Here is a 12,127-nt window from a genome sequence, read left to right as displayed (position 1 = left end):
TTGAGAATGTCCAATCAACACATCTCTATCAAGGCATCTAATATACCTTTTAATGTATTTCCATAATTTATAATTATCTAAATTTTTTTGAAAACAATGCAAATAATTTGAAAATTTGATACAATTTTTTTAAATTTTAATAAGTGTAACTCTAAAAATTATTTATATTTATAAAATCAAGTTAGTTGAAGAAAATACTTAAAAAAAAAAGCAAAAAAAAACAACTTCCAAACAAGTTTTTTGTTTTACTTATTTTATAAACTTGGTTTTATTAACTCCACAAAACTTTTTTTTAAATAAAAAACTATTTTTTAGAATTTAGTATCCAAGAACAATTTTTTTTTTTTTTTTCTAAAAACATTAAAAAAAATTTTAAAAGTTGTTCTCAAAAATTGGTTTTCAAAACTATCATTGAAAACATTTCTCTAACATAACTTAAGTTCCAAAATCAAACTTTCTCCTACACCCAAATGACCACATTTTATCTACTTATGCTCAAACTCCTCAAACTTCATCTTATCAAAGTTAATATAACAGAAAAAGATTTCGGTCTAATTAGTCATTCACCTCCTCACAAGACTTGCCATTTTAAAAAACAAATTTCAAACAAGTTTTTTTTTTTTACTTATTTTATAAAACATTTTTTATTAACTTAACCAAACATTTTTTTATTTTTTATTTTTTAGAATAGAAAACTAAATGCAATATCTAAACATAATTTTATTTTTCAAAAACATTAAAAAATATTTTTAAAAACCATCTTCAAAAATTGTTTTTCAAAACTATTATTAAACACACTTCAAACATATTCGTGTTGGAAAATGGGTCAATACATTGAATGGATGAATGAATTTAACCCTTTTCAGAAACCTATAAGAGATTCTGACTCTCTTTCAAAGACTGGTTCCTGAATTATGACATTAAAATCATGAAGAGCCTTCCTTCCATTGTGATACAGAGTTGGTTCAATTCGTAGGAAGTGATTGTAAAGTGTTGTTGTTGCCACTTGAAGACCAGTTTATATTGGGAGACAGATGTTTTACAATTCTCAAAGCACCAACAGATAAGACGAATATGTTTTAAGGAAATTATGATTTCACAATACTCAGTTTTGTCACTTCTTTCCTTCCCTGTTCATTTATTTATTTATTATTGTTTTGTTTTTCCTTTTCTTTTTTTTCTTTTCTAACAAATTAACCAGGTTTGGCTTACAACTTATAAGTCCCAAAATTAAACTTTCTCCTAAAGCCAAATCACCACTTATTTGTACTTATGCTCAAGCTCTTCAAAATTCATCATTTCAAAGTCAATATATATATAAAAAAAGACTTTGGTGGTGTTTGTTTTTTTACTTAATTTTAAATAGAACCTTAATGCTTAATAGTGTTAAATATTAGGTTGTTTGTTTTTGTAGTATTTTATTTATATTAAGTATTAGAAAGTAAAAAAAAAAATCAATATGTTATTTTTTATATTTAGAAAAAGTTATATATTTTGGCTTTTTCTATTTAATAAAAAATTTATAATAAGTCATGAAAAAGTAGAAAAACAAACAACCCAAATTATGAAAATAAAGCGTTTTCAGCAAAAAAACCAAAAAAATAAACACCACCTTTGTCCTAATTATTAGTCAATCACCTCCTCTACAAAACTTACAATTGAATTCATATAAGCAACCTAACATGTCTAAAATCCATGAGAAATTATTCAATTTTTTTTCCAAAATCCTTAGACAATAGCTAAGAATTTTATGAAAATGTTTTAGTATACATGAGATTTATTAAACCCAAACACAAACTAGATGGAAAATATCCCTTCCAAAGTCTTGACTCCATTTTTTTTTTTACTTTCAAAGGGTTTACTCGAAATTGACATAGAAAACATGGATGTCTAGTATAACATTTTTCAAATTAGAAAGGTTTTTGTCATTCTTTGATTTCTTTCCATTATCTCGGTAATTTCAAAAATCTTATTTTCTAAATTGGTTTTTGGGGCTATCAAGAAGAATTGTTTGACAACATTTGACTCTTTCAAATAGACATCAAAACTGCCCTCTAACATTCAAAATCAATGTCGTTTATGGCCCAATCTACAATATCTTCTCGTTGCTTCTCATCTTTTCACGGAATTTAAGATCAATTGGTGCAAAAACATATGATAAAATTGATCATAGTCATATTTAATGAAGTTCAAAATTTGCTTGCTCTACTAGCAAGACTTACTTTATTGTCTCTTATTCTTTTGTGTTTCTTTCACCATAATCTTCATGTTTCTTTATGTTCTCCCTTTGTACTTCTTTTTCTATGTACCGTTTGTATTACAAACTTCCCATTTCACATCCATGAGAAGATAAAGTCCCCATCGACCCTAATATTAATTCCATCTTTATATTATTTGTATTATTTGACATTAATTATTATGATTCTCGTTACTAATAATGGCATATTTCATACTCAAATCAAAGACTGGATATCTTTATTTCCCGATAAGTAGTACATAATCTTCGTGCAAATGTAATGAATTTTTTTTTTCCTTCATTCCACTTATGTGTATTATCAAAAATTTTGTTTCAATAAAAATGGAGCATTTGCAAATCAAAATTTTTTAAAGATGTTATAAAATTTGGATTTGAAGATTACTATAACTTATCTTTTAATATAATTTATATATACTCTGTTACGATTGAAAAATAGGTAAGAAAAAATTTGACAGTATGTCATTTCTATAGGATTTTGAATGTATATATATATTTTAAAAATTTTATAAAAAAAAAAGAGATAAAATTAGGGTTACAACTTGGGGGTTGGTTTGGCCCAAGTTTGGCCTAACCCAAATCCAACTCAATGTGTTAGACAAGATTTAATAATAATTTTCAATACTTAGATTGGGTTTAAGTTAGGGTTAGGTTTTTTCAATTGAAACTCAATTTATGTTGGACTTAGACTAATGTTCAAACAATCAAAGTCTAACCACAACTTGATTTAGAATTCGAGTTTTTTCAATCAAAACTCAATTTATGTTGGACTTAGACTAATGTTTAAACAATCAAAGTTTAACCACAATTTGATTTAGAGTGCGTTTGAGAGTGATTTTAGAAAATGTTTTTAGTATTTCTTTATTATTTAAGTGTTAGAAATATTAAAAATGTTTTTTTAGAAACACTATCAAACGAGTTCTTATAATGCGTTTTGGAGTGATTATAGAAAATGTTTTATATAATTTATAACACTTAAATGATAAAAAACTTCAAGCGTTAGAAAGATTAAAAGTGTTTTCTAAAATTATTATCAAACGAACTCTTAATATTTTTATAATGCATATTATGCTATAAAATAATATATATATATATATATATATATATATATATATTTTTTTTTTTTAATTTTTAAGGAAAAATGTCAAAATATATTATATTATATACTTTTCCATTTTTTTAGAAGATATATGAATTTATTTTCACTTTTTTTTGCTATTTTAAAATTTTTCTTATTTGTTATTTAAATATATATAAAAAGTTTTCTTCAATATTAAAAAAAGGAAAATTGTTTATGGTAAAAAAAAAAAAAAAAAAAGGGAGCGGGGGGAGGAGAGAGAGAGAGAGAGAGGAAGGAAAGGCCACGGACATGTAACATTGAAGAAATCATGAATCAGTTAGGCCCTATTGCAGAAAACAAGGATGCAGAAAGGAATAGAATAGAAATGGGGTTATGTGAAAAAGAAGAAGAAGGATAGACAGATATGCATGATGATGCAGGGACTCCATCACCAGCAACAACAGTTAGCAGCCCTCATCGCCGTTGCTCTTCCCAAAGACGACGCCGCTTCCTCTTCCTCCTCTTCTCCTTCCCCATCCGAAGACAACGTCTCCTCTCGCCTTGCCGCCATTAACTCACTCCACCGTGGCATTCTCTACCCTCCCAACTCTGTCCTCGTCACTCACTCTGCTTCTTTCCTTTCCCAGGGCTTCTCTCAGCTCCTCTCCGACAAGTAAGCCCTCTCTCTCTCTGTGGAACTGGAATTTGAGTTTGATTGCTTGATTTTAGATTTATGTTTGTTGCTTGTTGGGTTGCTGGGAAAGGACATGGAAGTGAAATTTTGTGGTTTGGGGTATTTTTTGTTTGGGGGCCTGAGTAAACTTAGCATTCAAGCAACTGGGTCTGGTAGAAATATTTGCATTAGTTGAGTTGATGTCTTTTGTTATTTTCGTTTCATTGGGGCCAAAGCAGCATAATATATCAGATTTGAAATTTTATATATATATTTTCCTTAGGTTTTCCAGTTGGTAAATGGAATTAAGATTTAATAATTTGTTGTTTTTGAGCGGTTGTTCGTTATAATGGTAGAATTAGGAGAGTATTGGGTTATTTTTATTTTTATTTAATTTTTATTGTCATTTGTTGGGGCTTTTGATTCAGAAAGAATCTTCATAGTACTATCTCTGTTTGAGTGATTTATGTGAAGATTAAATGTAACTTTTCAAGTAACTGCGGCTCAGATCCTACTCGGTGCGGCAGGCAGCAGCCACAGCATATGGGGCTTTGTGTTCTGTGATGTGCTCAATCTCTTTAGCATCAAATGGAAGGCAAAATCATGTTCTACTTAGTAGTTTAGTTGATCGGTTCATTAGTTGGGCATTGCCATTGCTTAGCAATGGGAATGCTGGAGATGGCACGACAGAGCTGGCACTGGAAGGCCTCCGTGAGTTTCTTAACATTGGGGATGTGGGGGGGATCGAAAGATATGCCTTGCCAATACTCAAAGCATGCCAAGAACTTCTTGAGGATGAGAGAACCTCCTTGAATTTATTGCACCAGCTTCTGGGTGTGTTAACTTTGATCTCATTGAAGTTTGTTAGATGCTTTCAACCCCATTTTGTTGACATCGTAGATTTGCTTCTTGGGTGGGCTTTGGTTCCAGACCTTGCTGACACAGATAGATGTGTCATTATGGACAGTTTTTTGCAGTTTCAGAAACACTGGGTGGGCAATCTGCAGTTCTCACTGGGATTGCTGTCCAAATTCTTGGGTGACATGGATGTCTTGCTTCAGGATGGGAGTCCTGGAACCCCAAAACAGTTTCGTAGGCTGCTTGCGCTGCTTTCTTGTTTTTCTACTGTTTTGCAGTCCACTGCTTCTGGAATGCTAGAAATGAACCTACTGGAACAAATAAGTGAACCCCTTACCACCATGCTTCCTCAGTTGCTGTGGTGTTTATCAATGGTGGGAAGGAAATTTGGATGGTCAAAATGGATTGGTGATTCATGGAAATGCTTGACTCTCTTGGCAGAAATTCTATGTGAAAGGTTTTCCACCTTTTATCCAATGGCAGTTGATACCTTGTTTCAAAGCTTGGAATTGGACAACATTACTCACCTTGTAGGATCTGGGAAGATCACCTCCTTTCAGGTTCATGGGGTTTTAAAAACTAATCTTCAATTATTGTCTCTACAAAAGCTTGGTCTGCTCCCATCATCCGTGCAGAAAATATTGCAATTTGATTTGCCTATATCCCAGATGCGTTTGCATCCAAATCACTTAGTGACAGGAAGTTCTGCTGCCACTTACATTTTCTTGCTTCAACATGGGAATAATGAAGTTGTTGAAAAAGCAGTCACCTCTTTGACTGAAGAGCTGGAATTGTTGAAGGGCATGCTTGGAAAAATGATGGGGCATGGAAATGAGGTTCATGGCATTAAATCTCCTAATTTGTATTCAAAACTTGAGTTGTTTGCGTTGATTAAATTTGATTTGAAAGTTTTACTAAGTTGTGTTTCTTTGGGTGGGGTTAGCAGTTTGATTGGCCAACCAGAGATTGCTGCTTTGTATCTTAAGAGGTCGGAAAAGCTGATATCTTTTATTATTGAGAAACTGAATCCTTTCAATGTACCCATTCTGGGCTGTGCCGACTTGGAAGTAAATGTTATCAGGACATTGGATCAGTTAACCGCAGTCGAATTCTCAAGCAAGTGCTCTCTACGGAAACAGATTAGCAAGAATGATTCTGTTGATATTGCCACAGGAGAAGTTCTGGACAGAAATGATTTCAGGGATGGTCATTCAATTTTAGTTATTGAGCATCTGAGGAAATACAGTATGCTTCTTGTGCAAGCTCTTCATGTTTCTACTCCTCTTTCTGTTAAAGTAGTAGCCCTTGAATGGATCCAAAGATTTTGTGAGGGTGTTATTGCTACTTACGAGAATTCAAATATGAAAACTCATCTTTCTGAGGCATTCGAGTACATTGGTGTTTTTGGGAAGTTGGTTTTCTCAGTTTTGGAAGCTGCATTGGACAGGGAACCAAAAGTGAGATCTCATGTTGCATTAGTTTTGGGCCTGCTCTTGCAAGCAAGACTTATTCATCCCATGCACTTCTATCCCATGACTGAAGTGGTCCTTGAAAAACTTGGCGATCCAGATGTTGATATAAAAAATGCCTTTGTTAGGCTGCTTACCCAGGTCTTGCCTGTTACAATGTATATTTGTGGTCTACTTGACTGCGGAACAGTTACTGCATGTAGCCCTAGGTCCATTGGGCTAGGCAGTATATCTAACTTGCACTGGAAGCAAATTTTTGCCCTGAAGCAGCTACATCAGCAACTTCACTCACAACAACTTGTTTCCATTTTGAGTTTCATTTCACAAAGATGGAAAGTGCCCCTTTCTTCTTGGGTTCAACGGCTCATTCATAGCCGTCGGATTTCAAAGGACTTTGTTGGTCAACAGGAAGAAACAGGAAATTTTGGTGTTAATGGTCTGTGGTTGGACATAAAAGTGGATGAAGATACTCTTGAAAGAATTTGCTCAGTAAATAATTTAGCAGGTGCATGGTGGGCTATACATGAAGCGGCTAGATATTGCATTGCTACACGCCTTAGGACCAACCTTGGTGGCCCCACCCAAACTTTTGCAGCATTGGAGCGCATGCTTTTGGACATCTCACATGTACTACGGCTTGATACTGAGCAAAATGATGGAAACTTAAATATAATTGGTTCATCTGCTGCTCACTTCTTACCAATGAGATTATTATTGGATTTTGTTGAGGCACTGAAAAAAATTGTATATAATGCTTATGAAGGATCTGCATTTTTACCATGTGCTCCTCGGCAGAGTTCCTTGTTCTTTCGGGCAAATAAGAAAGTCTGCGAAGAATGGTTTTCTCGCATATGTGAGCCAATGATGAATGCTGGATTAGCACTTCAATGTCATGATGCTACAATTCATTACTGTACTTTGCGTTTGCAGGAGCTGAGGAATCTTGTGCTTTCAACTACAAAGGATAAGTCTCGGGCACAGGTAGCTGAATTCCTCCATAATATCAGGGGTAGATTTTCTGGAGACATCTTAAGAGTTCTACGCCACATGGCTTTGGCTCTGTGTAAGAGTCATGAATCAGAGGCTTTGTTTGGCCTACAAAAATGGGCTTCAATGACATTTTCTTCATTGTTTGTTGAGGAAAACCAGAGTTTGAATCATAATGAGATCTTGGGACCTTTTTCATGGATCACAGGGCTTGTATATCAAGCAGAAGGCCAGTATGAAAAAGCTGCCGCTCATTTTACTCACTCACTGCAGACTGAGGAGTCACTCAATTCTATGGGGTCTGATGGTGTGCAGTTTGCTATTGCACGCTTTATTGAGAGTTTTACGGCTGTGTCTGATTGGAAGTCTCTTGAATCCTGGCTGTTAGAGCTGCAAAATCTTCGTGCTAAGCATGCTGGAAAGAGTTATTCTGGAGCCCTTACTACAGCTGGCAATGAAATAAATGCAATTCATGCCTTGGCCTGCTTTGATGAGGGTGATTTTCAGGCAGCATGGGCATTCCTTGATTTGACACCTAAAAGTAGCAGTGAACTCACACTTGATCCCAAATTGGCCTTGCAAAGGAGTGAGCAGATGCTTTTGCAGGCAATGCTGCTTCAAAATGAGGGTAAGGTGGATAAGGTCTCACAAGAAATACAGAAGGCCAGGTCAATGCTTGAGGAAACATTGTCTGTTCTGCCACTTGATGGGGTAGCAGAGGCAGCTGCACATGCCACTCAGTTGCATTGCATCTTTGCATTTGAAGAAGGTTATAAGCATAAAGACAGCCAAGACAACCCAAAACAGCTTCAGTCAATTTTAAGTTCATATGTCCAATCAGTGCAGTCTCCAATTAATAGAATTCATCAGGATTGTAACCCATGGTTAAAGATTCTCCGGGTATATCGAACCATTCTCCCAACTTCTCCAGTTACTCTACAGCTCTGTATGAATTTATTCAGTTTAGCCCGTAAACAAGGAAACTTATTGTTGGCAAACCGTCTACATAAGTATCTTAGAGATCATGTATTTAGCTGTTCTGAAGGGAGGTACCGTGATTTCTTAATCTTGAATATGCAATATGAGGGCATCCTGCTGAAGCATGCTGAAAGCAACTTTGAAGATGCTTTTACAAATCTTTGGTCATTTATACGCCCTTGCATGGTTAATTTAAAAAGTACAGTTTCTGATGTTGATGATTGCGTTCTGAAAGCCAAGGCATGCTTGAAACTCTCAGATTGGTTGAGACAGGATTTTTCAGATTTTAGTTTAGAAAACATTGTTTTGAGGATGCAAGCAGATTTCAACGTAAGTGATGCTTCTTCTCTTGGTGGAAGTATGTGCTCCTGCAATGATGAGAACCTAAAATCTAAGCCAAGGTTGAGCCTTGTTATTGAGGAAATGGTTGGGACATTTACAAAATTGTCTTCTCGTCTCTGCCCCACTATGGGAAAATCATGGATTTCTTATGCCTCTTGGTGTTATAATCAAGCCAGAAATTCCCTCTACAACTCAAATGGAACTGTCCTTCAGTCCCTCTCTTTTTCTCATGTTCTTTTTCCAGAAATTCCACCTGAAAGATTTCGATTAACTGAAGAAGAGATCTCAAGAGTGGAATCTGTGATTTCCAAGCTCCTTCAGGAAAAGAATGATGCAGAAAATCCAATTGATGATGGGGAAGAGTGGAAATTTTGGCTTGAATCTGCAGAACATTTGAGGAATGAGAACCCTATGAAGGCTCTGGTGCAGCAAGTAGTAAATATATTAGAAGCTGCAGCAGGAGCACCAGGAGTGGAAAATTCTGGTGGTGAATGCCTTTCTGCCAAACTAGCTTCTCAATTGCAGATATCCTTGCTACGCGCAAATGCTGGCCTGGAAGAAAGTGATTTGTCATCTACAGTTGATGATCTAGTTCATGTTTGGTGGTCCTTGAGGAAGAGAAGAGTCTCTCTTTTTGGGCATGCAGCTCATGGATTTATACAATACCTTTCATACTCATCTGTGAAACTTTGTGATGGCCAGTTAGCTGGCTCTGATTGTGAATCTTTGAAACAGAAGACAGGAAGCTACACCTTGAGGGCAACCTTGTATGTCCTACACATCCTTCTGAACTATGGATTGGAGTTAAAAGATACACTAGAACCGGCTCTTTCAACAGTTCCTTTGTTGCCATGGCAGGTGAGATACTCTCTTTTAAACCCCCGACCCCCTACCCACCCCATAAAAAAACGATGAAATTAATTCTAATGTCTTCTTCTGTAGGAAATAACGCCACAATTGTTTGCTCGATTAAGTTCTCATCCTGAACAAGTTGTTAGGAAGCAATTGGAGGGCTTACTAATGATGCTGGCAAAGCTATCTCCTTGGTCCATAGTGTACCCAACTCTAGTTGATGTGAATGCTTATGAAGAAGAGCCTTCGGAGGAGCTTCAGCATGTAGTGGGTTGTTTGGTAATGGAAATGTCTTTTATTTATTTGTTTGACCTTTTTGTGTTTTTAAACTTTTCTAACATTTCTAATAAAAAAGTTTTCACTCCTGTCAAGTCAGATATAACATTGTTTCAGACTTTAGCTTTGTTTATATTTCAAATACACTTTCTACTCCAACCTTTTCAAATCCAACCCTCTTTGGCTAATCTGTTTGACACTGGTAGTCTGCCTTCTGTATGTCCTGGAAGTTCTGATTGAGAATCCCACTGCTTGTCATTAGGATAGGAGATTGGAAAGGCTTGTTCAAAAATTAATTTATTGATACTTCGATTTCTATCATGACTATTTTGATTGGTCTATTTCCATTATCATATTTTTGTTTCTAAAGTTGCAATGGAGCTCATTGGAATTCATAGTTGATGTGAGGTAGGGCTGAGATCATGGCTCAGTGATGGTTCCATGCTTCACTGCATCATATGGTGTTCTTGTTCTTTGTGCTATTTTTTTTTTTTTTTTTGATAAGTAAACAAGATATGCATTAAAAAAGAGGCTAAGAGCCACAAAGCATACAGGGGGTATACAAGGCGGCTAAGGCCTCAAAAAAGATCAACAAGACCAGAAAAGAATCACCTCCCCTTAAGTGGATGCTATCCACTCCAAAAAGTCTATAAGGGAGAGAGACTCCTCGCCTAAATACAATTTGGCCCAGCTCCATAAATTACAAACAAAAAAATTCTTTAAATTCTGGATATTCAACACCCCCTCCCCCCCCTTAAAAGCTAGTCTATTCCTCTCATGGACACAACGGTATGGATTTTCAAACCTTTTTCCTTTTTTTCGCCACAAAGGGGCCCCTCCAGGTAGTTAAGACCTCCTTTACAGTTTCTGGAAAGACCCATTTAACATCTACTAACCCAAGAATAATGTCCCATAAAGCTCTAACCACCATATAGTGTATAAGAATATGATTTACATTTTCTTCTTCACAACCACACAAAAAGCAACAATTAGGAAGTTGCACCCCTCTTATTTGGAGCCTGTCATCCAACTCCCAATCATTAAAGTCTCTCAAAAAGTTTAGGTTCCAGCCTCTTTGACTAGAATTTTGATCCCACATCTCCTCAATCGTTGCATCCCTATGCACAGCCATGACAAAGAGGTGAGTGAAGCAATGGGACAACGGAGGATCAGTGCACCAAATATCTTTCCAAAATCTGATTTTGGTGCCCTTCCCAGCTAGAAACACCATGTTATCCCAGCACCAATCAGATTCTTTCAAGATCTCCTTCCAAACCCTTACTCCAACCGCCCCATTAGCCTTCTTTGACCTCCAACCACGATCCTCTTGCCCATACTTCGTTGTGATCACTTGTTTCCAAATATTATCTTTTTCACAAGTATACCTCCAAATCCACTTACCAAGCAAGGCTCTATTTAGCATGACTATTTTCCTTAGGCCTAGCTCACCTTTGTTCTTGTTTGTACAAACCACATCCCATTTAATTAGATGAATTTTCCCCTCCAAGTTTCCTCCCCCCCATAGAAAATCCCTTTGAACTTTCTCTATCCTTTTCGCAACAATCTTAGGCATTCGGAAAATAGACATTTGGTAGATTGGCATGCTTGCCAGAGTGCTTTTTATGAGAGTGATCCTCCCTCCTTTGGAAATGTACTGCCTTTTCCAGAGCGCAAGTCTCCTCCTTACTCTCTCTTCCACCCCATCCCACATAGAAGGAGCCCTATTAGGAGCCCCTAGTGGGAGTCCCAAATATTGAGAGGGCAAGGATCCCACTCTACAACCTAACTTGACTGCCAACTCTTCAATCTCCTCCACATCTCCAACTGGGATGATTTCACTTTTGGCTAAATTAATCCTTAGGCCTGAAGCCGCTTCAAACCAGAGTAGAATCCAACTTGAATGAGTTAAGTGCTCCTTGCTTGCCTCACAGAACACTATTGTGTCATCAGCAAAAAATAAATGGGATATGTTCAAAGTGGGTCTACTACCACCCCGAATGGTACACCCTGATAAGTATCCCCCCTCCACAGCTCTCCTAATGAGGACATCCAGAACTTCCATTCCCATAACAAAGAGATAGGGAGATAGGGGATCTCCTTGTCTAAGCCCCTTAGTACTAGGGAAAAAACCAGCTGGCACTCCATTAACTAGAACTGAGAATTTGGCTGAGGACAAGCAACTCCACATCCACCCCAACCACTTAGACCCAAAGCCCATTTTTTGCAAGACCTTCAACAAAAACTTCCAATTGATGCTGTCATAAGCTTTTTTTATGTCTAATTTGTAGATAAGTCCCTTCCCTTTTCTTTTCTGCCACGAATCTATCACCTCATTAGCAATTAGACGCATCAAGAATTTGTCTTCCCGTTACAAAGGT

General features: G+C 36.3%; 1 protein-coding gene across 1 annotated transcript in view; it reads left to right on the top strand.

Moving 5' to 3' along the window:
• Positions 1-3,592: 3,592 nt before the first annotated feature.
• Positions 3,593-12,127, top strand: part of LOC117911223 — a 45,919-nt gene continuing 37,384 nt past the window's right edge. The window contains 3 exon segments of the mRNA XM_034825497.1: positions 3,593-3,987; positions 4,496-9,479; positions 9,564-9,752. Of these exon segments, the coding sequence (XP_034681388.1) occupies positions 3,743-3,987; positions 4,496-9,479; positions 9,564-9,752 (5,418 nt within the window). The 5' untranslated portion in view covers positions 3,593-3,742.

This window comes from Vitis riparia, chromosome 3 (assembly GCF_004353265.1).
Source record: "Vitis riparia cultivar Riparia Gloire de Montpellier isolate 1030 chromosome 3, EGFV_Vit.rip_1.0, whole genome shotgun sequence".
Taxonomy (NCBI): Eukaryota; Viridiplantae; Streptophyta; class Magnoliopsida; order Vitales; family Vitaceae; genus Vitis; species Vitis riparia.
This window is presented reverse-complemented; position numbering and strand designations above follow the sequence as displayed.